This window comes from Triplophysa rosa, linkage group LG14 (genome assembly GCF_024868665.1).
Source record: "Triplophysa rosa linkage group LG14, Trosa_1v2, whole genome shotgun sequence".
Classification (NCBI taxonomy): Eukaryota; Metazoa; Chordata; class Actinopteri; order Cypriniformes; family Nemacheilidae; genus Triplophysa; species Triplophysa rosa.
In genome coordinates, this window is record NC_079903.1 from 21873339 (window position 1) to 21901322 (window position 27984).

At 39.7% G+C, this 27984-nt stretch overlaps 4 protein-coding genes across 12 annotated transcripts; 2 read left to right on the forward strand and 2 right to left on the reverse strand.

Moving 5' to 3' along the window:
• Nucleotide 1: 1 nt before the first annotated feature.
• rnf183 (ring finger protein 183) lies at nt 2–7370 on the reverse strand. 6 transcript variants are annotated; one of them, XM_057350690.1, is made up of 2 exons: nt 7275–7370; nt 2–2362 (listed from the first exon to the last, which is right to left on the reverse strand). In XM_057350690.1, exon 2 carries the CDS (start codon nt 2300–2302, stop codon nt 1361–1363), a length of 942 nt encoding a protein of 313 aa, XP_057206673.1. In that variant the 5' UTR covers nt 2303–2362; nt 7275–7370; the 3' UTR covers nt 2–1360. The 6 variants fall into 6 exon arrangements, with proteins under 6 accessions (XP_057206673.1, XP_057206674.1, XP_057206672.1 ...); XM_057350691.1 differs by lacking the exon at nt 7275–7370 and adding an exon at nt 3802–3883; XM_057350689.1 differs by lacking the exon at nt 7275–7370 and adding an exon at nt 3719–3847.
• Nucleotides 7371–7635: 265 nt separating this feature from the next.
• dhx16 (DEAH (Asp-Glu-Ala-His) box polypeptide 16) lies at nt 7636–20880 on the reverse strand. Of its 3 annotated transcripts, none has more exons than XM_057350682.1 (21): nt 20828–20880; nt 16197–16399; nt 15851–16089; nt 15408–15585; nt 15236–15292; nt 14875–15129; nt 14421–14660; nt 14149–14337; nt 13910–14020; nt 13693–13808; nt 13298–13508; nt 12908–13006; nt 11921–12073; nt 11387–11527; nt 10672–10834; nt 10340–10458; nt 10041–10108; nt 9746–9908; nt 8954–9115; nt 8002–8175; nt 7636–7765 (listed from the first exon to the last, which is right to left on the reverse strand). In XM_057350682.1, exons 1-21 carry the CDS (start codon nt 20865–20867, stop codon nt 7637–7639), a joined length of 3210 nt encoding a protein of 1069 aa, XP_057206665.1. In that variant the 5' UTR covers nt 20868–20880; the 3' UTR covers nt 7636. The 3 variants fall into 3 exon arrangements, with proteins under 3 accessions (XP_057206665.1, XP_057206667.1, XP_057206666.1); XM_057350684.1 differs by lacking the exon at nt 20828–20880 and adding an exon at nt 16759–16827; XM_057350683.1 differs by lacking the exon at nt 20828–20880 and adding an exon at nt 16554–16805.
• LOC130564554 (lysosomal thioesterase PPT2-like) lies at nt 17518–20249 on the forward strand. The gene is made up of 8 exons (XM_057350693.1): nt 17518–17819; nt 18073–18223; nt 18527–18622; nt 18708–18815; nt 18960–19043; nt 19236–19320; nt 19662–19716; nt 19837–20249. The coding sequence occupies exons 1-8, from the start codon at nt 17682–17684 to the stop codon at nt 19978–19980; spliced, it is 861 nt and encodes a 286-aa protein (XP_057206676.1). The 5' UTR covers nt 17518–17681; the 3' UTR covers nt 19981–20249.
• si:ch73-95l15.5 (myosin-11) lies at nt 20491–27461 on the forward strand. Of its 2 annotated transcripts, none has more exons than XM_057350685.1 (12): nt 20491–20572; nt 21132–21238; nt 21444–21634; nt 21901–22940; nt 23035–23187; nt 24423–24491; nt 24628–24744; nt 25164–25313; nt 25550–25717; nt 25807–25998; nt 26117–26308; nt 26523–27461. In XM_057350685.1, the coding sequence occupies exons 3-12, from the start codon at nt 21463–21465 to the stop codon at nt 26625–26627; spliced, it is 2358 nt and encodes a 785-aa protein (XP_057206668.1). In that variant the 5' UTR covers nt 20491–20572; nt 21132–21238; nt 21444–21462; the 3' UTR covers nt 26628–27461. The 2 variants fall into 2 exon arrangements, with proteins under 2 accessions (XP_057206668.1, XP_057206669.1); XM_057350686.1 differs by having other exon boundaries at nt 25182–25313.
• The last annotated feature ends 523 nt before the right edge of the window (nt 27462–27984 follow it).

Here is a 27984-nt window from a genome sequence, read left to right on the forward strand (position 1 = left end):
ACGATTATTTTAAAAAGAATATAAAAACATTTGAAAATATAACCCATTTATGAAATCAAATTAACCCAGTATTTTTGTAAAAAATAACCCATTTTTGGGTCGAAAAACCACCCATTTGCTGGGTTAAAATTAATAACCCAATTTATGGGTGAGTTTAACCCCATGTGTTCTGTCCTATATTTTCCCAGCAGCTGCGGTTAAAAACAACTCAAGTTGGGTTGTTTTTAACCCAGTGTTTTTTAGAGTGAAAATGCACTGTAAGTCCCTTTGGATAAAAGCGTCTGCCAAATGCATGAATGTAAAGGAGATTAGCATTAAATCATTTTACTATTGGAGAAGAAACAGACCTTGGAATTACACGTAATCAGAGACATGAAATCAGTTCCCTGTAGACTGTTATTGGTCCTTATTTAAAATATATCGACTTAAGTTTTCCAGAGAGCCATGTAATAGCATTGCAATGCTGTATCATCCCTCTGCGTATATTGAATATGTATGAGCATGATTTGTCCGTTTTTCCTTTATGTACTGTACACAAAATACCTAACTCAAAACAGTCAAGTATGTTCAAGCTCCATTTACTACGTCTTCTGTGACATTGTGACATGACTGTAAGGAAGACATGTGACAGCACATATCAATCCCAAGGTCATGGGCTCATCAACTCCTAAGGGTGAAGGGTTACGAACACAGAGAGTGATAACAAACAAGTTGAATTATTTTTAACTTTTCCAAGCGACCTCTCCCAATCTGTGCAAAAGAACACGACATTTTATAAACACATTTATACGTGAGAATATATTTTTACATTATGCGCAGCAGAAATATACATTATGCATTTTTAGTACATTTTTTTGGAACATTTGCATATACTTATGTTTAAATGTACATTTTAAATCTAAGATCATTTGCATCATTCAGAAATATTTATTAAGAAATGCATAGGCTACATTCGAGTACACAGAAATGCATTGAAGGTCTTCATGAGATCAACTGGAGCCGTGATATTGTATATTAATCTTTTTTCTAGCCAGTTCCAGCCCGTTCAGAAAAAAAATGTAATAATTATTATTTAAAGGGATTTAAAGTAAGAAAAACACCGTCCGTCATTGACGGTACATACGTCACTGTCACCTTTTGTTCTCAGTCTGTAAAAATGTCTGTGTTCAAAAGACTGCTGTGCATCACATTTTTTACGTTTTTCCGGTTACGTCTATACAACGCATTGTGCAGCATCCTACACAACAACAAAGCATTGTTCTTTATACACCATTGTGTATAATGGAATGGACTCCACCAACATTGCTTTGTTTATCACCTTCAACCATCATATGCTTGTGTATGCGTATTTTGTCATCTGTCAAGGCTTTGTGTTTGAACTAGTTTGATTCAGTTCAGATGGTTTTAATGGTTTCAAATGAGGCATGATCATGAAGGTAAAGATCCCGACCAGCATAAGAGCCAAAGTGACTGCGATAATGGCCCCCACCGTTGTGTAATAGCACTGGTTGGAATACAAAAACCTTCTCATCTGAGTTCTCATCCTGCTAGGAGGTCTCCCGACGTTGACCATAGTCGCAGAGCCGAGACCTTCCTCCATGACTCCAATGGGGAAATTGATCACCTGCTCTTCTTTCTTCTTAAACACCGGCAGATTTAAGGTGCTCTTAATGGGATTGTGTGTTGAGGTTTTTTTGAGGACGAGTTTGCCCTTACTGCGCTTGAAGCGTACGGACAGCGCCCTCTGCATGTCGGGGGGAAGCCTGCGGAAGATGTCCTCATTATTCCCCAGCTGTGGCAGGTCTCGGCCGTGTCGGATTTCCGTGGTCTCTCTGCAAATGGGACACGACAGGGTCTTGATCTCGGGCGAGTTCACGTTGATGCGCGCGAGGCATTCCAAACAAAACGTGTGTCCACAGGAAAGCAACTTAGGGGCTTTGAAGACGTTGTCGAAGCTGCAGAAGCACACGATGCACTCCGTGTCCTCCAGGTCATCTTGATGTTGCTGGTTCTCGGGGTTTCTCGGCTCGGGGTCGTAGACCTGACCCCTTCCTTCCACGCTGCGACCCCGTGGCCGCTTTTCTCCCTGTTTTCTGTCCTGTTCTCTTCCTCGCCCGCCCTCCCGGTGGTGGTTTTCTGCCTCGTTACTTCGACTTCTTTTAGGCTTGTCGGCCTTATGCCGCTTCGATGTCCCCAGGTTGAAACTGCCTTTGCTGTCGAGCTTCGGTTTGACGTTGGGTTCTTGCCCTTTTTCGGTGCCGCGGGGTCTGTTGTCACCTCGTCCCTCTTTATCGTCGCTCATGATAGAGCTGCGGGTCCACGGGGCAGATCAGGAGAAATGGAAAGTGCTGTGGACGGAAGCCTGTGAAGAGAGATGGAACGATACACTATCAGTACAGATGACAGTCACAAATGATGGTATTCACAACAGGCTCGTGGTCAGTGGTAGCGCAAGATTATGTCGAGGATATGAAACGGATATAAACTTCCTATTTATGATAGCAGTTAAGCCAAAGTGCTGCGCAGGACAAACTGACGATGCAAAATACAACTTTTACACGCACTGTAATGTATGAGGAAGACTAAAGAAGAAAAATAGGCGTTTAAGATAGAATCAGCTGTGTAGGATGAAGATCTCATTTGAATCTGGATTTTAGATCTTGGGGCAGTGACTGACAAGTGTGAATGCTTTTTAATTCCAGGTCATCAAAGTCTGCGACTATGTTTGTAGAAATTGTAATCTCTTGGTCTGTACAAGTACCAGTCATTTGTGACAAGCACACAGATATAGCACAAATGTTAGCATACTATTTACATTAAGCACTCGCCGGAAGTCACTTATGGACTGTAAAACATTTTTTGTAAAACAAGTTTTCAAGTACCATCAAATTGGTGATACAAGTCATTTCAATTACGTTCTTAAATTTTCACAATGTCTTTACATTACTTCCACTTATCAAAGCAATCTCAACATATTTTTATAAGTTACATCAACTCAACCTCATGCCAACATTTGAAATAGATTTTAACAATAAAAACAAAACGTTTTAGGCTGTGGTTTCTGAAATTCGTTCTCAGTTGACTTACTACTAAGCTTTAAGTAGAAAATTGAGCTGAAGTCTGCCAGCACAGGAATGCAAACCAGAATTTCAAGTTTAGACAACAGTAGGACTGTGTCAGATTCCACGTTTGTTTTGTTATTGTAAGATTCAACTGCGAATGTTACAAAGCAAACGTGCTAAAATGATATTTAAAACAATATGATGTGTAATACGGTGTACATTACAGAGCAGCTAAATGTGTAACAGAATTTTATATTAAAAGTAATATAACTCAGACCAGTAAAAGTAATATCGTCTAGTTTAGTAATACACAATGACACAGTCTGCTTTTATCAAAGCATCATTTTTAGAGGTGGTTTAACTGAACTGTGACTGTTATATTTAAGCGCATCATATATTTTGCAGTAAGAAACTTTCCGAAGTCACGCACCCATTGACCACGCATAAACCAGATCAAGTCAGTTGCACCCGTCACAACCTGCCATCAGATAAACCGTGAATAGTGCCCTCCTTTTGTAAACTAGTTACCTATTATTTCTCTGCAAATACATACTAACGTCATTTAACAAATGATCATTTAAAGTTAAAGTTGATTTTAAACGTTTAAAATAACATTAAAAGTCAAAACATCTCTGTTCTTACACCTACTGTATGACCTGAAGGAGAACCCAAAATGTTTAGGTGCTGCCCAAGGACCACATATTCCACTATATGTGCATTTCAGGTGTTAAATCCAGACCTTTCTGTCCACATCAACCCTGTATCGCGATTTTCACGATCTGTCAGTTGCTTTTGACGTGAACACTTTGTCTCCGCCTCTTCTGTGTGTTTTCTTCCCTCTCTCTCCTTTACCTGGTCATACCTGCTGAACTTGTCCAGGTGCTATTTGAACCCGTTTCAGTCTGAATGTGCAGAATGTTCGAACTGAACTAGGTTATTATGATCATGTATCATCAAAACACACATGTGCTTGAATCTCTGACCTTGAATGAGTCCGCAACATTGGTTTCTGAACCCTCTAAAAGATCAAGATAAGATCATTAAGTTAGATAACACATTGGATACGGAACACTCTCAAAATTCAATGCTAGGGTCTTGTGGGTAGTTGCCAGAGCATGCGAAATGATGTACCCGACATGTCTTTCTGATGGGGCCCTGACTCAGGTCACCTCCAACAATGTAAATACACTGTAAAAATGACGTAATGTGATCAATACATCATGGCAACATATTTTTACTTTACTCATCAATGTGAGTTAATATAAGTTAATACATCTTTTTATAATTAACAGTGACTTAAAACTAGACAAAATTTTGAACAGTAATTTGAAATGACTTCATCAATTTGATCATTAGAACTAAAAATTTAAAGCAACCAAACATTTTTACAGCGTATGTGATTTAATTTACGTGTTTTTTTACTACCATGTTTAAGTGCTACTACAAGAGTTATTTGCCAAAGTTTACTTGTGAATTTTGCCATCATGGGCTGACTTAAAAATATTTCTACACTGTGAAAAAAAAAAGAGTTGAGTCAACTTAAAATAATAAGGCAACCTATCACAAGCATATTTTTGAGTTAACTCAACAAACACAGACTAAAGTTCACCCAACTTAAAAAAAAATATGTTTAAGTCATTAGTTGTCACAACATAATCAAGTTTAACTAATGAACAACTGAACAAAATATGTTGTTGGCTGAACATAAATAGAGAACAGAGAATATAGATTGGTTATTTAAAAATAAACAAATGTATTTGTCTTTTACTACAATTATACTTGTTTTCTGCCTCAAACAGACCAAAACTTTGATCAAACAACTATTTGAACAGTTTGTGTTGAGTGCATTAATATCAGTTTTAGCGTTGTGTCAAGCACTTACACCTCAACATTGAATACACAAACCTCAACCATGGTAACAATCAAAAACCGTCATTCATTAAAAGAACTCTAAACTCAACAGATAACTAACAGTAACAATGACATTAAAGCATAAATTAAGCCAGCAAGAACTAAAACACTGATCTTTAAAAGAAAAACAAACAAGAAGCACAGAATTGGAGATGCTGCAATGCATCTTTGGAACTTTCAAAATCTTGCAATATTGTTTGTTCAGAATACGCTGTTTTGTAAATTGGGCAAACTTTCCGAGGCATTTTGGCCAAAAACTTGAGAATCTAAGTCCAGTAAACAAAATAATCCTTGTTAAAAACATGTTTACGCTCATTTTGTTTAGTATGTGCAAAACAATCATTTGACTCCTTTAACTAAAAACTCTATGTTCAAGTTACTTATCTTTGTAGGGAGAACATTTTGCAAGTTGGATTTACAGTGTATTGCAATGAACGCAAATTTCATTGTTTATTATTCATTTGCATTATTAATCCTTTTTTCCCAGTATGTAATAATAACAGCTAAAAATAAGTGAATGTGGTAACAATAGGTTAACAAACGGAAGTTTAATAACATCCCAGGAAGTCGCTGATAAATTTGGTGTCCACACACACACACGTGTAGTTATTTGACTATGAAGGAAGAACTTTCTCTGGCTGTGGAAATATTTTATTTATACTGTCGATAATGATTGTTGCACGAAGCATAGCACCTAATCATACACCTGTATTTTGAGATCTTTTGTACGGGATTAACATACTAACACACTAGATGTAAACAGATTTACACATTATAGACATACTTAGAGGGGGGTGTAATGGTTAAAGATCTAGGCTGGTAACTTTAACGTTTTAGGTTCAAACCATGTGAGACACTTTCCAAGAAAAACGACCATTGTGCCCTTGAGAACAAGACATCTCGGCACATGTTGTTCTCAGGGGGTCTGTCTCTATAGTAAGTGTAGCGTGTATTGATGAATGAAATACACATGTGTAATTGTGTATAGCAATGAAACAATTCTTTACTTGCTGTTTGTAAATGTAAAGCGTGTTTGATTCAGACCTTGACCTTAACACTTAATGGTCACGGTATGTGGACGCCGCACCTACTAATTAACAGGTTGGGCTTTTCAGCTACACCCATTACAAAAATAGCCAAGTACACAGCCTCAGATGAACATCGGTAACAAAGAGTACTGAGACGCTAAAGGACTCCTAGGGTCTCAATTTAGAAAAGTTTTAGGAGAGATTTTATTGCAAGTATTGTTTTTTAAAAGCCAATAAATACGAGTGCATAACTGTTTGAAGATAATGCTGCAGTTTGCGCCGCTGTTGTTTTGGATCACACAGTCTTAAAGGCGGGGTGTCCAATTTCTCTTAGCCGTTGTTGATGTTCAAATCACCAAAACAGACACACCCCTACCCCCATCTTTCAGCTCGACTAATGTCCGTCCTGTGCACCTTACTGCTGATTGGCTACAAGGTTGTTTTGGTACTCGGCCCGACTTCGTCTAAACAAGCGTAATTCGTAAATCGGACACCCCGCCTTTAAATGCTAAAATTAATGTGATTACGACTGGGGGAGTGATTCAGAAAAGTTTTCCATCAAAACGACTGCTCATTAGCTACTCATTGACTAAGAGTTAATTTCAGCTCAGCGCTGTCCTTCCACTTCCGTAACAAACGTAGCTTGAGGGTAAACTACAAACCACCCGAAACTACTCATTGATTTGTGGGTATATATTAACCAGTTAACAAGAACTTTTCCAAGTAGCAGATTTGGATTTTTATAGTTAAATTTCAGGGAAACTTTTATTAGTGCATCACGACGCCTCTTATCTACCAGTTCAATTGCAGTTGCTGTGACACATTAACCTTTTCAAATCAATAGATTTTATTGCAGTTCCCTTGGATTCTTATATTGAGCCAGCTGGTAGATCTGTGGCTAAACATGGCCTTTGTCACTGTTATTAGGCCAAATGAATACCTCTCTTTTGAGCACAGGGACCTGGTTATCTTCCTGAAACTTTCCAAATTTTACTTGTGGTCAAAACTCGTGAAATCTGAAATCTAGTTAAATATTTTGCCACAAATCATTATTATTAGTCACCCTTTATGTATGTCACTGCGTTTTGCAAATATCTAACCAATAAAAAATATTCAAAAGTGTGTGTCAACTTGGTTAACACAGTATTTATCAAAATGTATAAAAAGTAGTGTTTCTTTGGACATACGAGAATTTGGAAGGACAGCGACGATATGCAAACAATTTCAAGGCAAAATTCCAGTGTAACACAGGTAAACCATTCTCTTCACTCACCTCTGTTTATTTATTAAACCATTGTTGTGTTTTTATGACCTTTTACAATATTCCTCTTGATCCTCATCCAATGTTATCTATTCAAATGGATTCCAGGCTAGTATCAGATATCGCTGTATAAATAATAACAAAAACAGGTGTGTGCTCGTATTCAAAAATATATTTCCTCATTCGAAACGAATGAAAACAACGGCAGAAAAACAACTGTAAAATATTTTACAACGATCAGCAAATTTCCAAACACTAAAAAAAATCGGATTCATTTTCAACAAACACTGACAGAGGTTCACACGATGTCGCCCGTCTCTGTACAGAACGTACGAGGTCTCAGTCCCGTGTCTCATGGTCTTCTCATGTCAGGGTCAGCCCAGTTCTTCACGGGCTTTGCCTTGTTTGCGTGGCATCTTCTTACTACTGCTGTCCTCCAACTCTTTGTTCTTGTAATAATGAGGAGCCACTTCAAGGAGCCAGCCGCTCTCAATCTCTATCACCTGAAACAGAAGACAAGATGAAAAAAAATGTGGGAAAATTAAATCAGTCCTTACTAATGCAAAACTAGCCCCATGGTGCTACGGTTCCCATAAAGTGTTCTGCATGGTTACTGGGCCATTTCTAGGACATTCAAGAACCAGGTTGCTTACACACCCTACTCAAACGATCCCACCCCAAGTCCGGTTTTTAGCATTAGTAACTGAGAAAAATGAGAAGGATGTAGATGGAGGCAGACCTGTCTCATGAACTCTTTGGTGGTGAAGACCAGCTCATGGTAGATGAGCCAGCGCGGCTGCTCCTCAAACAGGGAGCTGTTGGGATGGACGTAAACCGTCTGCTGGTGCTTGACTGTTTTGTAACCCCCTTTGCTCAACCGTGCCGTGTGGTAAAAATATCCAGCCGTCACTGCCTGCAGGGAACAGATCACAGGTTTAACCAAGTTTAGAACTAATGAGCTGATCGAAAACCTCATCAGCAAACGAAAGCAAGAAAGGCAATCCCAGAATGCACTGTGACTGGCTCAGTGTAAAATCAAATCCAAAATGATGGACGAAGCCTATAGAAGTTACTTTTGAGGTGCTATTTCAGCTGTGCTCAACACATGCATTTATTCTTTATATTCTGCATATTTAAAGGGATTCCATCATCATTTACTCATGAGACATTTCTCAAAATATCTTCTATTGTGTTCCACAGAAGAAAGAGTCATATACAGGTTTTGATTATGATATGAGGGTGAATTAATGATGACAGAATTTGTATTTTTTGGTGAACTTTATGATGGTCAAAACAAGTAGGATTTACTTGTAGATTTACTTGTTAGCATTCTAACTCGCACCTAGTCACCTAACCTACATTTCTAAACGCAAACCATTTAAGAAAAGCATGATAACTGAAACTTTGCAAGTGTGTAAACATTCAGGAATTCTGTTGGCCTGTCTGTTCATCCTCCTTTAAAATCAGCTGACTAACACTGACTGCACATTCTCACAGAACCGGAACTACCAGTGTGAAAAACACAGCGCAAGACAAGAGACGATCAGGATCAAGCTGAACAATTAGTGTGCAAAACACAAGCGAAAAACACACACGCGCAAGAGCACACTCGTGACGGAGCTGATGCAAAGCGGCAAGTTCTGAAAGAGGAAATGCAAAAGATGCACTGTGGTTTACTGTGGTTAACTGACCTTGCGGATGGGCATGGTGTCACCGTTGGCACTGCACAGTTCCACCTCAATCCTTTCCATCAATCCCTCCAGCTGTTCCCGCACGTCTCGAGCTCTTTTCATCGAGCGGAACTGGATGAAGTTCTCGAAGCACCACTGAGTCGAATAACCACTTTCTACCCACTGAAAGAGAGTCGTGAAGAGAAATGATTAACCGATGAAAGGCCTATATAATTCATTTTGTTGAAAGCTGCATTACTGCAATTTTTGAAAAATAAAAACCCAGAAGAAGAAACAATTATTTTCTGTGGTAATCAACCACAAATGCTCTTGATAAAGCTTGACTTTCATGAAACCTAGCATTGTTGACTCCGATTGGTTGACACGCATTCCAATGTATTGAAAAACTTTCTAAAAGTGCGAAACTAATAAATGGTTCCACCTTTCTTGACCGAATTACAATTTAACATCATCAGAATGCTTTTCCCAGATACTTCACCTCGGGTGTGCATTCATTTTTAATAATTCAATGTATTAAAAGAACTAAATGAACTAATCGCATCTTTAGAAAGAACATCATGTTTTAGCAGAAACAAAGCTATAATTGTACAACACTACAATTTCCCACAACAGCATCTGAACACAAACGCATTCACAGGCGTGCAGAACTTGCTCCATTTCTCCCTTAAGGAAGTCACGCTAGTATTTTGTTAATAACAAGTCGCAGGTGTGTAAACGCTGGTCTCTTGATTTAACTGCCTTTATTTAACGGAGTTATCTCATTTTGGAACCAAACTCTTCGTATATACGCACCTGCGTGTATACATTGAGCAGCACCATGTGATCCCCTCCCGGTACCACAAAGTTCATCCGGGCGTTGTCGGCGTGAACCACTTTGTCTTTGGGACGGTAGAAGATGGAGTTGTTAACGGACACCATGGCCGCTATAGTCAGAACTTCCTCAGAGCACTTATAACTGAAAGGAAGAACACATTCATAATCATTACAATTATTTACTTGTGTCATGAAGCGAAAAACAACGATAAGAACATAAAAAGCTTTAATGACTAGAAATGATGAAATGTCACGTTTTGTCGTTGAGACTCACTGTTCTGAGGCCAGAATCATTTTACTCAGCATGGGGTCCACAGGAAGTTCAGCCATTCTTCGGCCAAGCTACACCGCAAGAAGACAAAATCAAAACTTGACCTATTTCCGCAAGTGGTGTTTAGAGACAAGTCATTTATTAATACCTCATTACTGTGTTCGCAACCCATATTTATGGTGAACACAATTCCATGTATACTAAGGCTAATGGGGGTTTAGTAAACCAACTCTATGCTAGTACAGAGCATAATTATAGGTCTTTCACATTGCTCCAATTTCCTTAAATCAGTTCTTCCGTACTTTAGTGAGCTCTCCAAGGTGGTTGAGGGCCCCCAAAGCGTAGAGCTGCTCCAGAGCCAAGACCAGCGTTTCATGAGGAGGAGGATCCATGAAGTCAAAGTGAATCAGGTCATTTATACCTGTGGCACACATCAAAAAAATACATGTCAGATCGGAATCTCATTACATGGATAGAACTGCATCACGTCTTATTGTGCACGCGCTGACTTTACATTCTCCAAGTGGTGCCACACCCAAAAAAAAAACATAATTAGGTTTTGTGCTGCATGCCAATAAAGTTTGCAAATGTGGCAACCATACTTTGGCAAACATATTGACTCCATGTTTCTCACCCAGGCTCTTGAGCAACAGAACCACATTGCCCAGGTTTGTTCTCTGGATCTCTGGGACTGTGGTCTCCTCCATCTCGTGTTTAAAGGCCCACGCCGTGTACAGGCGAAAACACTTCCCTGCAGCCACTCTTCCTGCACGGCCCGCTCTCTGATTGGCCGAGGCCTGTGCGATATCAAAATATATCACTCTGAGTCAAAGTTCAAAAGCATTTATCAACACATCAAAAGCTTCAACTTCAACCTACTTCAATACCCGATCAACAGGAAATGACGCAAACTTCTAATAAGAGATATAAATGGAATGACAAAGCACACTTGATTCTGTTGTCTCTATATTTACACTAGCAGCTCTCACACCTACTCTTTATTCTTTATTATTACGTTCTTAACGGTGAAGTCACCATTAGTATAAAAGACGACTAATGACCGTACGAGAATTATGACGTGACCAACAATGTTATCCAAATGAAAATCATTCCACGTAGCCTGACTAATTTTCAGTTCTGCAGGGCATTCACTCAAATAGGTTTACGAGTTGCACCTGGGGATGCTTTTCAACAGAGCTGAAGGACTATGTGTGTATGCTTGCTTGTAGTCTAACACATCCGATAAAAAACAAACATTTATTTTGTGAAGAAATGTATAGGCACGCACAATTTATACTTGAAGCATTTTATCGTTAGACATAAATGTGAAAGAAACATTTGCCTCTTACCCTTGAACAGGGGGTGACAATGAGGGACTCCATCCCTGTCCGAGCATTGTAACTCTTCTGTTTGCAGAAGCCTGGATCAATCACATAGATAATTCCATCGATGGTAAGAGAAGTCTCTGCGATATTTGTGGCCACCACAACCTGCAGACCCAAAACACTTGTTATTATCACCGTCAATTTACATTAGGCCCAATTTCACAGACAAGGCTTAAGGCTAGTCCCAGACTAAAATCAATGTTTGACCTGTCTTAACTGAATATAAGAAATATCATAATATATCAGTGCCATTGTTTTGTCTCAAGATGCACACCAGTAGTGTATTCATCTAAGGCATTTTTATAAAAGCGACATAAATATCTTAACTCAACTAAGGCTTAGTCCTGACTTAAGCTAAGTGTCTGTGAAACCGAGCGTTTAGTGTATTGTCAAGGTCATTAGGAAAATGTTTTATTTGTGTTTGTGTATAACGCCTTCCAAAAACTTCCAACCGACATGATGCCCCCTGGTGGCGAGCAGGGGTAATAGCGCCCTTACTTTGCGTGCCCCGGGCGGGGTGGGATTGAAGATTTTGGCCTGCATGTCAGAGGGCAGGTTGGCATAGATGGGCAGAATAAGGAGCTCAGATATCTTCGACCCCAACCTCCTACATCTCTCCTGTAACAGCTCACAGCATGCCTCAATCTCTTCCTACAACACAACAACACAGTACACATCAATATACATATCAAGTCTGCACTAACAATAAAGGGATAGTTCACCCAAAAATGAAAATCTGTCATCATTTACTCCTCTTGTCATTTCAAGCCTGTATGACACGAAAGAAGATATTTTGAAGAAAGTTGGTAACAGAACAGTGCTGGCACCCGTTCACTTCTATTGGATGGACACAAAACCAATTCAAGCGAATGGGGTCCAGTTAATAACATTCTTCAAAATAGCTTCTTTTGTGTTCCGCAGAAGAAAAAATGTCATACAGGTTTCAAATAACAAATGATGACAGAATATCCCTTTAACTATCCATTACTTTTCAGAATAAACCGTCCTAATCTTACTACACACAAATGACAAACTATGTCCGATTAAGCATTTCAACAAGCAAATCTGAACATTTATAATCACTTATAACGAAACAGGTTTTTTTTTTGCAGAGGTTGAATCATAATTCTGGTTTGGTACCAAAGTACCAGTATTTTTGACATTCCTATTATTAATATAAATATTAATGAACGGATGTTTCTGCACGCACGCAGATTAAAATTGCAATGCGCGGGAGCTTCAATGAGTCCGCGCAGCTTAAACAGAACATTGGTTGTAATATTTCTATACCCATGCTTTACATTTTTAACAAAAAGTTGCCTGTGAGTAAACGGTATTTAGCGGACCCCTTGCAGTTCCACCGCGGACCCCGGTTGAAGACCCCTGATCTACACTAACACGGATGATCTGTTGCTTTTAACCTTAGACACAACAAATCCAATTTATGATCTAAAAGGTGAAGTTAAAACAGAGTCAGGAACCGACCTGCCCTGTGAGGAAGACCAGCACGTCTCCAGCTGGCTGGGTGACATGGATCTGCAGGACAGAAACGACACACGCTTCCAGGTAATCTGCTTCTGGAGCCTGAAACCAAAGATGACATTTCAATGTATGTTGCCATGTGAGACACAAAACTGGTCTAAATACAACAGCGATTCTACACCGTTATCAAGCAAAGAAAATGTTAAATTCCTAAAAAAACAGCGAGCATGAGAATCAACAGAACATTCCCCAGTCACTGTGAAATTTCATTGGTCCAACTGTACATTTGAATGTATTTTGCTAATTGCCACAATCATTGTGAAAAGACAATTTGCTTGTCTCTGAAAACTTTTCAAGCGACAGTAAAATGTAAATGTAATCACAATTCATTACCTTTGTGTAGAAGATGTCCACGGGGAACCTGCGTCCTGGAATCCTAAAAACAGGCGCATCATCAAAGAAGCGGGAGAAACGCTCTGTGTCCAGGGTTGCGCTGGCCACCAGGACCTTTAGGTCGGGACGGAAGCGGGCGATATCTTTGATCAAGCCGAAGAGAATGTCTGTGTGTAACGTTCGCTCGTGAGCTTCATCGATGATGACCACGCTGACAGAGACAATAATGGAGGCAGCCAATCAGAGGTGAGAAAGCAGACCGGTTAACCTTTCGAAAAATGCGGTTCTATGGATACCTAGGCATGTTAATGAATAGATTTCTGATGTTGATTCACTTTGCATACTGCCAGTCTAAAGATGCAAATCTAATCTACAGGAAGGTTTTCTTGTAATACCTGTAACTGGCGAGATCAGGCTCCGTAAGAAACTCTCTGAGCAACATGCCGTCCGTCATGTATTTCAGGATGGTGCGTTCTGACGTACAGTCCTCAAAACGGATGCTGTAGCCCACCTAAATCCAGAAGATAGGACAAAATAGCTGATGATGTTCAAGAATCAGCATCGCACACAACCGAATGTGAATCCCACAATTAAAAGCAGACGGATTCTCACCTCGTTTCCCAGTTTGACACTCATTTCCTGTGCGACTCTGGCTGCTACGGACATGGCCGCCACTCGTCGAGGCTGAGTGCAGCCGATCTTCATTCCCCCTTCAGTGTAACCCTGAAGAAAAATTCAAGAAATGCAACGTTGACCTTTTTTGGGCTACTGATGCTTAAAAATATGATACACAACACCCCACAAAAGCGAGTAGAAAATCCCGAATCTAGAGTTTGCTAATAAGTACGTACATCTTCCAGAAGATACTGAGGTATCTGGGTGGTCTTGCCGGATCCGGTCTCACCCTCTATCACCAAGATCTGGTGGTTCCTGATGGCAGCTAGAAGGTCTTCTCTGTATGGAAAGATGGGCAGGCTGCGCCTGACCTCCTGGATGGACTGTTTCTGTTTCTCAGCCTGTGATAACTCTGGTTCACTTTCCTGCAGTTCAGAAACGCATAGAAAGAAGTTGAGTTTGCATGACAGACATAGGGGACAGTGTTTCATTCTACTGTGATGTCAACCTTCTCTGATAGTGTTCCCTTCATGGTCATGGCCGTGGTGACAAAGTTGATCATCTCCTCTTCCTCTAGAATAAGTTGGTACTTCTCCTTCTCCTCCTTTATTCGGCGTTCCCTCTCTTCTCTGGCCCCGAACTGCAGGGTGGCAGTGGCAACTCTTGCCTCCTCCCACCGGCCCTGTTCCCCCCCTCCCTCCCTAGGCATCTCCTCAAACTCCAGCTCCATGTCTCTTTGAGGAATGGACTGAAAGCAGCAAAGAGAAAAACAATAAGATCAAGAACAATTTACTGGATTACTCAAATAAATAGCAAATGGTATTGTAATGCATGCATTTATTTTTATACAAAAAACTACGGTTTCATTTTGGTCCCCACCACCATTGATTGTTGTATTCCAGAACTGCACATTTGGGAAACTCTACCCCATAACCCGCCAGGAACTCAACTATCAGACTCACCTTGTTTCTTTTCTCCTCAGGCATGTAGTATCTGTTTTTTCTCTCCTCTTTTTCTTTGGCCCCTGCTTTCTTGTAGTCTTGTGCCAGGTCTCGCACCTTCCTTTTATATTCCAAATCTATCCTTTCCCGGTCTGTAAGGTTGTCTGTGGAGAAGAGATATTCCTCATCTGCAATCTCCGCCTGCAGGTCTTCCAGCTTCTCCTGCTCTCTTTTGGACAGATACTGCCGACGCGACTGTTTCCTTAATTCAGGGAGCTGAAAAAAGGATTTGAATAAATATCACAGAATATACAGGCGTCTAATACATAAGATCATTTGTCATTTTCTTTAAACACGTGCAGATATTAAAAGAATATCTCACCATCTTCTTTTGATCCTCTTCAGCCATCTTTAGCTTCTTTTGTGCTTCCTCATATGCCTGGTATAACAATAAAGCACAGATCATCATAAATCACCTTTTCCTGATCAAACAGAGTCCTTAAAAAAGAACAGGAAACACGATTATTCTGTTCAAAGAAGCTTAGACACTTCACCTTTTTGTCATTTCTCTCAAGTATGTGTCTGGTCTTGTCTTTGTCCTTCTGCTTGACACGCTCCGCAAAGGCGTCCCTCTCCTCCAGGTCTTGGAGTCTCTCTCTCTCCTCTCTTTCCCATTCTTCTTCTTCCTCCTCGTCTTTAGCAGCTTTCTTTGGCTCATCCACAGCTTTAGAGCTGAAAGTGTTCAAGAGAAAACAAGAGAATCCATTGAGAACGAAAGCACTATTATAAAGTTTAGACTTTCATTTCTGACAGAATGAACCAACGTTGAATCTGTTCTTGTGCACCAAGCTGCCTAACAAGTGTATACAGCCTCCCAGTTGAGATGAAAAACTATATTACTTTGTAAATACACATTTTATTCATACCATGGCTATTAATAAAATTACACAGCATAAAAATGTCAAATGTTAAAAAGAACCTTTTTGATATAACTCACCTCGTCTTTCTGTCCTCCTCGTCGGACGATGGACTGTCCTCTTGTTTCTGTCTGAGATGTTTCCTCTTTTTTCCTTTGTCTCTGTCTTTGCTTTTCGTCTCTTTTCCGCTTTCTCTGACAGTCTCTTCATCACTCTCACTGTCTTCCAGAAGAGTGTAAGTTCTGTTCTTTCTCTCCATTTCCATCACATGTCGTTCCACCGCTCGGGCGGGTTTCTCTACCACATGTTTTTTGGGGGCCTGAAACGGAAGTATTACAACACCATTTACTTATATCAACCGGTCAAAGTAGGCCACAGAATAGCTCTTTACACATAAAGTACTGTCTTGTGAGTCCAAAAGTATACCTTGTTGTATAACTCATGTGCGAACGCTGTGATTCTTTGATCAATGTCAATGGTTCCAGTTTGCTGAAGACGAGTCACAAAGTCCTGAGGTCCAGAGGACTTCTGCACCAGACCGATCATGTACTGGGCCACATATCTGTCACTCAAACCCAGGATGTCATGAAGCTGATCACTAACCCACTGTTCAAGACTGGCCATTGTGACTGTATAGATAAACACACAACATCTAGAGTCACCTAAGAGTGTCTCTTTATCATAATACAGACATGATACAGAACATCAGCATGCATTAGAAACATTTATCAGTCTTAAGTCACAAAAGTGAACAGCATTCACTATATAACAGTGTACACTAACCTCTGGGGACATCAAAACACTGCAAGACTTTCAAAACTTAGTTGAAATCAAACGCTTGAAAAAAAACTAACCAGCGAATCTTACTTGAAATTAAAACTACGGCTACGAGCAAAAGGTAAGACCATTAAACATCCTGAAATCATGCACAGGGGTGTACAAGTAGAATTGTTGTTATATAACAATGATTTTATTAACGTTTACTGACGTTTGTTGTGTCTCCACGCGCTTTAACCTATGAAAACATTTACTTTACATCCGGGGTCACGACGTTCTCAAAAGCGACCTGTCAAAATAAAAGCCCCGATACGTTTATGAAAGTAAGAGCCACTCTCTTCTATTTTTTAGCCCTTTTCAATGTTTCAACATACAAATATAAGAAAATATCACATTTAATGACCACATCTATTCAGAAATCGATTAAATATTAGATATGGAATTTTAGAACAATCACTTTCCTATGAAATACTGTAATAAAAAATACTTATACGTCAGAATGTAGAAAACCACAAAATAGCTTATATTTTAGTTTTAGTGTGTAGACGTACAAACACAAGTTTTTTAAATATAGTAAATGTATATTGTAATGCTCATGGGACGACTTTGTTATGCAGAAAAAAAGCTTTCTTTAAATAAATAGGTAATGTTCAGTATTTCAAGCTAACCAGAGACGAGTAGTTTTGTAATAGTGTCTGAACCGCTCTACAATTGAGAAAAAAAGCTAAGCGTCTTTAGTTTGTAATTAAAAGGCACCTCTGCAGGCTATAACTCGATATTGCTAGAGGTCAATAGCAAAAGTGTTAAATGTATCTAGACATTGTTACTTTTCGTCGTTATAATTGTGAAATTGTTGTGTTTTGCTTGTTTATCTTCCGATAAAACCACATCAACTGTTTTTATCAATAGCCGTGAAAGAGGAAGCGGTCTACAGTATATAAGCATCACCTCAGCTGTGACATATGCGACAGATGCGGAACAACCAATATCTATTAAAAACGCATTTGACTCAAAGGAGCGTGTTTTAAACATTTTTCAAACTGGATATAATAAATACTGAATATATTTAGTGGTAAAAAACAAATTTGATTGACATTTATATTTTTTAAGTATTGTGAGTGTTGGTGTGACTCTATGGAGGTTTCGGTCATTGGTGCTTTTATATGGACTGCAATGCTGTCCTCCGTTGTGGGATACAGACCAGTAATTATTGTTCACGGGATTTTAGATGGACCAAGACAGTTCGAGATTTTGGCGAAATATATCAATGAGGTAAGATCATCTTGACTTCTTACAACTGCTGTATGCATGATAGTGCCAGAACTGTTTATTTATCCAAGTTAAACATTTGCATGCAAAGGTCCCATTGTTTTTACATGACAGTTTTGGGGTTTTGTACACCCACAAGAATCTCCGGTTTAAACAACCAAATAATATAATATTTAGTTGTATTTTACAACGGATTTGCCACCTTGACACTTCTCTTTTCTATCTTCAGTGAAACTCACAAACTTCTCTTTTCAAGTCTCATCCAGGTACCAATGTGACCACATTTGCTTTGTATGACTACATTGCCAGTTTGAAACCACTGTGGCAACAGGTGGAAGATTACAGACAGGCCATCAGTTCCATCATGCAGAGTGCAGACGGTGTCCATCTCATCTGCTTTTCACAAGGTCATTCAGCTTTACCCATCCCTATAAGCGATTACACTATCCTACTTTTTTGCCAAATAACTTTTTCTAGAGAAGCACAGAGACACAAAAACTACATTTTCACAAAAAGTTACAATAACAAAAAATAAATTAATACATTTTAAACGTATAAAACATATTATATACTAAACTAATTATGGCATATCTAAAACTAGATTGAAGCACTTTGTCTCAATAACATTTTTTAACAGTTTTATATCATATTTTCCCTTTGTTATATTTTAACCATCATCTAATCATAATAATCTATTTACACATGCACAGGTGGTCTGATATGCCGTGGAGTTCTTGCAACTCTTCCCACACACAACGTTCACTCTCTGATATTCCTGGCTTCACCACTAGCTGGCCAGTACGGAGGTTTGTACACTTCCTATATTACAAACCGCAATATCTCTAAATAAAGCAGATGTGGTGTGTCATTTTCCTTGTCCATTTTTTACAGATTCCTATTATCTGAGGTATTTTTTCCCTAAATTTATCAAGACAAGGCTGTACCATATTTGTTATACAGCATGGGGACAAAAGATATCTGTCTGCAACTACTGGAATGGTAAGGAGATATGTCACTTTTGTGGAAAAACCGCAACCCTTTAAATCCTTTTTATCTGTGCATTTTTAGAATTTTATAATTGTTTTATTTGATTTTCAACATATCATCTCTGCGTGACTCTCTATGTTTTTTCTCTCTCTGTAGACCCACACCAAAGAGAGAGATATCTACAGAGCAGCAACTATCTTGCCCCACTGAATGGTGAAATAGAGCATGTCAACTTAACAGGTAAAAGAAAAAAAGATTCTTATTTGTAGTGCTAACTTACAGAAGGTTTCTTAACCTGGGTTTTATTATAACAACGGCCCATATGAATCCGTTTAGTGTGTATATACTACTCAGATTACAACATCTGTTTGTGTTGTTCATGTATTTTCGTTTCTGTGGCCTCGAGTCCTGTTGTGTGTTTCTCTTCTGCAGCGTGGCGAGACAGCTTCCTACGCATACATACCCTGGTCATGATTGGTGGAAACGATGATGGTGTTATTACGCCATGGCAGTCAAGGTCTCTGCAGATATTTTATCACATAATACATATCTAAAATTGCTGTTTTGAAACAACTAAAAATAACATGCCATATACTAAGCAAATTATTAGAGTCGCAAATGATCAAACTGTACTCCCAAAGAAAGTTGTGTAAAGGGTTAATCTGTGTGGAAATGCACCAGACTGAAACTAATGTGAGAAATATTTAGAGTGACATTTGAACTCCACTACAAAGGTCTCACGGGATTATGTGGTGCTTTTCTTTAGTTTGGCGTCTCTGAAAGTCAGATTCTGAATAAAACATGTTCAAGGCAATGTGCCTTACGGTAAAACTGTTTATCTCTTCATTTGCCCTACAGTATTTTTGGATTTTACGACAGTAATGAAACTGTGGTTGAGATGGAAAATCAGGACGTAAGTGGACACAAGAACATCTTGTTTTTAAGATTTAAGAATGCTGGTCATTTTTAAATCAACATTAGTGCAGTTACTTAGCTGTATTGCTTGATATAATCATTCGTCCTCTCTATCCAGTATTACCGAAAAGATGCTTTCGGCCTGAAAACACTGGATTCAAGAGGAGCCGTGGTGAAGTGTGTCGTTCCCGGTGTGTGGCATACATCCTGGCATTCAAACCTCACGGTCTACCAGACCTGCATTGACAAGTGGCTTACATAATCCACAGAGAACAACAACAAAGAACAGTTTTCTTGAACGCATGATCGTGTGTGTTTAGCTTGTCTTAGTATTACACACTCCTGTTTTTAATCAAAATCATCGCTTGTATGGATTGTAGTTATTGTTATATACTGTCATTCCCTTTGATTTGCAAGCAGAATGTAATTTGTTATGAACCGTTTAAGGATTTTCTAAGAGCTGCTATTGTGCTATTGGAGTTTTAATAATAAATGAATAAAACATATTGGGTAAAAGCTGTGTGTTGTTAATATGTTTAATAGCAATGTCTAATAGCTTTGTAGGCATGAAATCAAAATCTTACTTTAGAAATATACAGTATCTAATCTGAAAACTCACGAAGTGTGACAACTAGCCCCAGTGTCCTCTGTAATGCAAATCGATATACCAGATTTATTTATAATGGTGTGACAGTGCATGTGGGCGACACGTAATCGCGCAAACAGCTGGAGCGCGCCGCGCAGCCGCGTGCTCAACAGGTATTTAGTATGACGTCAGCAAGGTAAACCGGCCGCGCGCGGTGGCTACTGCTCCGGCACGGACGCGCTCGAGAGTTTACTCTTCCGGAATCTCGGTAAGTAACTTTATTTGTAAGTTTGCGGTCGCAATCGTCTTTTTCGTGCCTCAAAACTTATCAGGTCGATTGCCGTGTGTTTGACAGTTGTTACTGTCATATCATGTTTATGTCCTCTGCGGGGTCATTCTGTCATTCCGGGAATCAAAAGTCAGATTCGTTTATCTCCAAATTCATACCAGCTTATCGTAATAGAGTTCAAGAGAGTTTCAAAGGACACAGAAAGCCGAACCGAGAGTTGCTGAGATTACTCACCGCATGGGAACTTCTGTGCCAACGCGTTGCGTACCCACATTTATATATTTGTTATTAAACTGCTGCTTATTGGCTGTAAACGATCACGTGATTGTATTTTAAACGTTATTTATGCTTCGTTGTGTTTTATATTATACAAAATACGTGGTGTGCGTGTACCTATAAAGCCTGAAGTGAAACTAATAAAATGTGAAGCAATAAAAAATAAGCTTGAATTAAATAACTCCTGCGACATTGGAAAAAAGACGAGTTGGACAAATATTGAATCAGATTTTTTTTATAACGTCTGTGTGTGTGTTTTAAGGCTGCAGGTCGACGTGTCCAGTCTGTGGTTTAGCTGTGTAAACAGTGACACTGTCGAGGGGAAATCGAGCTGTCATCCAGTGGATCCACCCCAGGCAAAGGACAACAGTACTGCCATTAAAAACAATTACTGATAGATTTACACAGCTGTGTGGAATAAATATGCTTTCACTGCAAAGCCTACTCATTTAAAAAATATAGTAGATATTGTCATGAACAGACTAAATGACGTATTGCTTTAGAAAATGTTCTTTATAACGTTTGTGTTTGCTTTTTACAATCTCTTAATTGTCTCTATATTTTATTATTATAGAGTATCTACTGTATGCACAATGACTTCCAGAAGTAAAAGTGAAGCGTGCCGGATCTGTGGAGGTGACCTGCAGGGCAACCAGCGGCGATGGTTGTACACGGCTCAAACCCGGAAGGAGACACAACCTCATACCCCGACAGATTTTTCCAGCAAGGGAAGCTTGCCCAGATCTGTGCAGAGCAGCCCATGGGGTATGAACAAGAAAACATTTATAGTTTGATCGATTTGTTTATTTATTTTTGTATAAGCTATTAACAACAGAATATATTTTTAATAATCAGGTTATTAAAAAGACAAATATGAGATTATTTTACATACATTTCAAATCACCCATAGCCTTTCCATGATGCACAAAACATCTAGGACTATGGACAAAAGAGTATGGACACGTTAAAGCTGTAATATTATTTCCGTCGCCATTAACCGATCATTTAATTTCTCTTCTTTACATTTTTAGGCAGCACTTTATCTCTCAGCTCCTCTCGGTCGCTCTCCAAGTCTCACTCCGCGCTCACCCCCACAAAAGGAATAGACCTGCTCTGTGTCCTGACGCACATAATAGAGCAGCCTGTACCACGTAAGGACGGACGGGGGGAGTTTATATGTGGCAAGTGCGTGTCTGTTCTAGAGCAAGTTTTCAAGTTCGACAGTGTCATCTCACGAGTCAAGGTTCTGTCGAGTGAGAGACTCCAGAAACTCACTCAGGAAAGGGACAAGATCAGGCGATGGGTCCGAAGCTTGTACTATCAACACCACTCTCCTAATTCCAGGGGAAAAGGGAGCTCCAGTGAGGAGGAAGGGGAACCGGGAAGACGACACAGAAATGATTCTGCGGGAGAAGGATACAGAGAGATGCTGCGGGAAAATATGTCTCTCGCCGAGTACGAGTGGTGGTCCGAGAAAGCGGAGTCATGTCCACATTACAGGAGAACAGGGAAACGGTGCCATCAAGACAAAACGTGCGAATGTTGCGACTCCCTGCGAGTGTCCGACTCAGATTACGAGTCTGTTTGTGGCATTCCCCGACACCTGCCCGAGCAAGCCTTTGCCTCATTGGGCCTCTCTCGGGATAAGTCTCGCAGCATGCCTCTTCATTGGTCTAAAGTGCCGTCTGTCAGCTCAAGCCCCGCCTCGTTGTCCGGATCCTGTCACTCTTTACGATCTCAATCCCGCACCGCCTCCGTCCAGTCGCTGGACTCTTTGGATGGCAACGATCCATTTGATTGGCCGGAGGAGCAGGCGGTCATCTTGGATTCAATTTTTAAAGAGTTGAAGGGAATTGAGGGAAAGCCGGTCAGCTCGCCAGCTGGCAGTCGTATTCCTGTGCTGGACAGAGGGGAGGTGCATAATGGGAAGGGCGAAGTGGGAGTGAAAGCGGGGTTAGTGAGAGAACTGAATTTCGGAGAGCAGGATAACGGGACGGATGATGAGCTTGAAGAGGAGAGTGAGGATGTGCTGACCGAACTAAGAGATGAGTTTCTGCCTTTGCAAAGAGAGGTGAGGCTAATATTTGCCTAATATTGTAGAATCTGTTTTACATTTTTTTTTCATGTAGGATTCTTCTATACTTGTATTCCTTTGCTTTATGCAGGTGTCTACGGGTAGGGTTCACCTCGCTGTGAAGCAGTTGCGTGAGCAGCTGGTTCAAGCTCTGTCTCGCATCAGAACTCTGGAGGCGCAGCTCAGGAACGCAGACAAACCAGTACCCAGTGCTCCTGTCGATCAACCGAAGACTCCTCCAAAGGTGCTGATTGACATTGGGTTGATATAAATTTAGAAATCTATGGATCAGACTGGGTGTGAAAGCTGAACATGTGGTCTGCGTATTGTTTTTAGAATTAACATGTAAGACACGCCCTTTGTTAATCTTTTTGTTGACTTCTCAAATGATTGGTTATACAAGGCATATTACAGAGGGCGTGTGGATTTTTTATGCCCTGGGTTCACGCGCACGCTCACACGCCTCGTCCAGGAATCTTCCCGGACTGGAGGAGTTTGCCTTGGGCTTTGGTTGTACCTGTTTTATCATTAACAGTCTTTCAACAGTTATTTTAATGTGCCTGTGTCTTTTGATCTTGTTTTAATATATTTGCAACCGAAAGCGTAAGTGCTCGCATAAAATCTAAAACATTTTGCCCATTTTTTGCAAAAAGCTTCATGTTTACTTTTATTAGAACATCTTCTTGGTCTTTCAGAGCTCAATATCTACCCTCAGATTATACATAAAAAAAAAAAAACATTGAAGCTGATTGCTGACATCAGATGCCAAGTCAATTAATATTTGTTAAGATCGGTCAAGATGAGGGAAAGACAAGTTTACAGGGGTAAAACTTAAATTGATTTTTTTCAGAAAAGAAGATACTTTTAAGAACGTTGGTGATCAAACAACATTGGCCCCCATTGACTTCCATTGTATTTGAAAACATTTCTCAAAATATCTTCTTCTGTGTTCCACAGAAGAGTCACATCGCTGCTGTCCTTCTGAAACCTTGTATCTCCATATTCTGTGTTTTTTATTTTTGGCCATAAATCAGTATTATTAGTCGCCCTTTATGTTTGTCACTGGGTTTTGCAAATATCTAAAAGTATTAAAAAGTGCTTGTCAACTTTGAACATTTAAAAAGTACAGTGTTTTGTCCATTTTCTGAAAAACAGCGAATATGGACATACAAGGTTTCAGAAGGACAGCGATACAGATACAGGTTTTGAATGACATGGGCGTAAATGAATAAATGATTTTATGTTTGGGTAAAAATGGTAAAAGTTCCATTTAAAATGTGTTATATAATCATAGAGTGATTGAAAACTGACTCCATGATGTGAGCTGGTAGCAGTAAAATAGCTCAAGAGGAATGCTTTTGAGTCACAGTGACATGAACTGTCCCTCAGGCATGAAGAGGACTCATTTTGCTGCATGTGGGAATGATACCCGTTAGTGAGAATAATACTCTGATATGTGTCTGTTTTTGCTGCGCACAGGCCAGTCTAAAGAATGACCTGATAGACAATCTCAGCCAATCGCTGCACAGCAGAGAGAACGTAATCCAGGTTAGTATTGCATTTATAAACTGTTGTTCAGTGATGGCTAATTCAGCATGGGTGCTATTTTTGTAAATCCATAAATTCCTGTAGATACAGGGAAGAAACCGATTGCGTGCATGATAAACTGGGATCTTTCCCTCAGGAATGTGTGACTTTGATCCAGAGGCTGTGTGCTGAGCAGGGGGTGGAGTCAAAGGAGACAGACAGCCTTATTAAAAAACTGACCAATGCCGTGAATGATAAACGCAGCGAGCGTGAGGTGAGGGTCGGATTAAACGACACACACACGCTAATCTCACATGTGCGTGAAGACTTCTCATCTACTTCTTTTGTTTTTTAAACTAAGCCACTTATAATCGCAGACTAACCCTAACCACAGTCATGCAATTCTGACGTGAACCGTTTTTTTTCGGCAATTAAAAAAAAACACCGAACAAGCTCTTACGCAGTCTGTGTAAATGTTGGTTCTGTGTCACCGAGTATGATGAATAACTTGAGGGAATACAGTATGTAGTGGCCTTAAAAAGTCTTAAAACACTTGCACGTTGTTAAATTACATAACAGTATTTGCGTTTGGTAGTCCACAAACGCACAACACTATGTTGTATGGCATGCTTCGTCGTAATGTGCACAATGCAAATGATTGGGTATTTGTTTATGTTGTACGATGGTAATTAGTTTATTCTGGAGGCTCAGCTGTCAGATGCGAGGGAGAGGGAGAAAGTGCTGGAAAAACAACTGCAAGCTCTTAAAGACGCCGGCAGAGAGAGAGAGCGAGACCTGATCACACTCAACACAGTGCTCCAGTGTAACCAGGATATTATTCATGTGAGTCAAACAAACAGCGCTCTCTACACAAACACACAGTTTACTTAAACACATGGTTAGTGACTGCTGGTGTTGTAAATGTGTGTTAGGATATGTGTGTGTTATTTGTAGTCCTGTCTTTTTCAATTAGTGACCTTAAAATGTTATTTTATGTGTGAAAAGAAATTAAATAATGATACAAATGATTACAAATCTGTGAGTTTTTAATGAAAGTCTTTTTTTGTTTCTTCACACAGCACCTGCGTGTGGAGCTGGCCGAGCGAGATCGAGCGCAGCAGGAAATGATGAAGGAGTGGGAGGTGTGGAAAGAGAGAGATTCAGCGCTGACTGCACTGGTGAAAGATAATGAAGCATTTATTTCCCAACTCAAGGGGGCGCTAGAGAGTTCACGCAGGGATGTGCAGGTAGACGTGGCATTATCTTTCTCGCTGCAGAGGGAATTTGGTTAATGTGTGATTTCAAGTAGTCACCAGTTACGATTATTTTCCCTTAGGCGCTTTCTGACTCTCTGATTGGCCGGGGATTGGAATGGGGCGGGGCTGAGGCTGGATTAGTAAATCGGCTGCGAGAAAAGGAATCTCTGCTGGAAACCAGCTTCAGAGATAGAGAAGAGCTTGGCGCCACCTTGAGGCAGGAGATCTCAAGTCTCGCGATAGCTTTAAAGGACTCTGAAGCGATCATAAAGGTAGTTTCTGACTGCACTGCGCTTGGAGTCCCACCCGACCCGAGACCCCGGGCCACTGTAAGATTTGATTTGTAAATGTTTCGTTAGATGTTTTTCTCATTGTCCACCTTTCTTTCAGGAACAGAGAGAAAGTCACAAACAAGCCATGACTGAACTATCAGAGAAACTCAAGGTGACACTCGAGGAACTGAGAGAGAAAACCAAAGAGAATAAGGAGGCTGAACTAGGGCAGAAGAAGGAAAATAAGGAGCGAGACTTTGAAGAGGGGAAACTAATAGAGAATCTTCAGAAGAGGGATAAACTCATTGAGGTACGTACTGTACTGTATTCTACATCTACTGTAGGATGTTGAAAGGTTTGTTCATGCAACAAAGCTTTTGAAATACTTTAATTTAAAAATGACAAGTTACATACAATGAAATGTAATCATTTTATTTTTAAATACAGCCCTCTAGCCCTGATGTAGCTTATCTGTTGTCAGTGTTTTGTTTTACATTACACATGTTTGTCATTTGTCCCCAAAGCAAGTTCTCCTGGAGTTAGAGGAGCGTGACGGAGTGCTAACAGAGCTTCAACAAAACATGTCAAGCAGGCTTCGACCCAAGACAGGACTCAAACAGACGTTGTGAGTGTGCTTGTGTCACTACATATGAGAGACACAGACGTGATAATGATCCTGTGAATACACTGAATTTGTCGATTGACTATCGATCGTTGATTTGTGTCATTTATTGGTATAGTACATATGTAAATAATTAGACTGTCTGTTCGCTGCATTAAAATTAAGGAACGAAACATATCAATCTACAGCCCACGATCCATTTTTTGAGAAGAAATAGTTGTGCTTGATGCTGATGTGAAGGAAATTGAGACAGACCAACACTGCACTTCAGGAGGTTTTATGTTGGTCTGTATATTGTAGTGGATGTCATTGCAATATTTTTTTCCATAACATTCCCTACTGCCTTAAATGAATTCATATCAAATATTTAAATTCTGTTTAAATGTTTTATTGGTTATGGTGGCTGAACATATTGAATGCTGCTTTTCGCTTATTGTTTGATTTGTCTGTTGCATTCTTTTCCATGTTATCTTTTTTGTCCTGTATTTATGAATGAATGAATGAATGATGTCGATTTTGTCCTGGAGACGCAGTCATGGTCCCTGATGTGCAGTTTTTTTTTTTCTCATAAAATATGCCTTTACTGACTGTCTGTAGATTTGTTATATTTGTGTTGTTTTAATCTTGCTGTTATTTTATTTGGGTATGCTGGAATGTTTTCCCCACAACCTTCAGTGTACCTCATTTCCATTCAGGAAATATTTTGTTCAAAAAGATGCCTCAAGTTTGTGCCGGTTGCGGTTCTCAAAGTTGTTTGAGGTTTTCTTTTATTTGGAAATATTAAAAGGTTCTTTCTCGAGAACTCAAGGGTATGATTGACAATAAAAACCTCCTATTTAAACAAGTGAATGTTGTGTGATCATTATTAAAGTTTGCTAGGATTCACTTGAAGGCAAATTTACATAAACGGAGGCTTACTGTACACAAAGCAACTTACAAGTGCATTTTATCAATATGTGTGTTTTCTGGGAATTGAACCTACAACGATCCGCGAGCTGAGCTATACAGGAACACAACTGTTTCTATTAAATTGTCCACACTCCTTAATGCAACATGCAGGTCTTGAATGTTTCTCTCTATTAACAGAAATGTTTATAATATTAACACTTTAAATACAGATTGGCTGTATTTAAACTAAGCAAGACTAAACAGATTTCATATGTCTGTTATCTTCCAAACCAGAATCTGAGTAAATTGGATAGGCCTACTCTGTTGCACATCACAGCATATGATCTCTTTTCGTCCTGTAACTGAATCTCCACTGATCTAGTTGCAGTTTGAATGGACCTGAAAGAAGGGCCTCCTTTAGAAGCTCATCAGTTAGCGCGTATCGCGTTACCCAATCAGAGCCCGGTGCGCGTCTC

Coding starts and splice junctions, on each gene's coding strand:
- dhx16 (XM_057350682.1), bottom strand. CDS start 20,867: ATGTGGGTACGCAACGCGTTGGCACAGAAGTTCCCATGCG. Junction 10,835..11,386: donor TTGTCACCCCCTGTTCAAGG/GTAAGAGGCAAA, acceptor GATATCGCACAG/GCCTCGGCCAATCAGAGAGC. Junction 9,116..9,745: donor TGCTCAATGTATACACGCAG/GTGCGTATATAC, acceptor ACTCTCTTTCAG/TGGGTAGAAAGTGGTTATTC.
- LOC130564554 (XM_057350693.1), top strand. CDS start 17,682: ATGGAGGTTTCGGTCATTGGTGCTTTTATATGGACTGCAATGCTGTCC. Junction 17,820..18,072: donor TGGCGAAATATATCAATGAG/GTAAGATCATCT, acceptor TCTCTTTTCAAG/TCTCATCCAGGTACCAATGT. Junction 18,224..18,526: donor TCTCATCTGCTTTTCACAAG/GTCATTCAGCTT, acceptor ACACATGCACAG/GTGGTCTGATATGCCGTGGA.
- rnf183 (XM_057350690.1), bottom strand. CDS start 2,302: ATGAGCGACGATAAAGAGGGACGAGGTGACAACAGACCCCGCGGCACC.
- si:ch73-95l15.5 (XM_057350685.1), top strand. CDS start 21,463: ATGACTTCCAGAAGTAAAAGTGAAGCGTGCCGGATCTGTGGAGGTGAC. Junction 21,635..21,900: donor TGTGCAGAGCAGCCCATGGG/GTATGAACAAGA, acceptor TTACATTTTTAG/GCAGCACTTTATCTCTCAGC. Junction 25,718..25,806: donor GTTCACGCAGGGATGTGCAG/GTAGACGTGGCA, acceptor ATTTTCCCTTAG/GCGCTTTCTGACTCTCTGAT.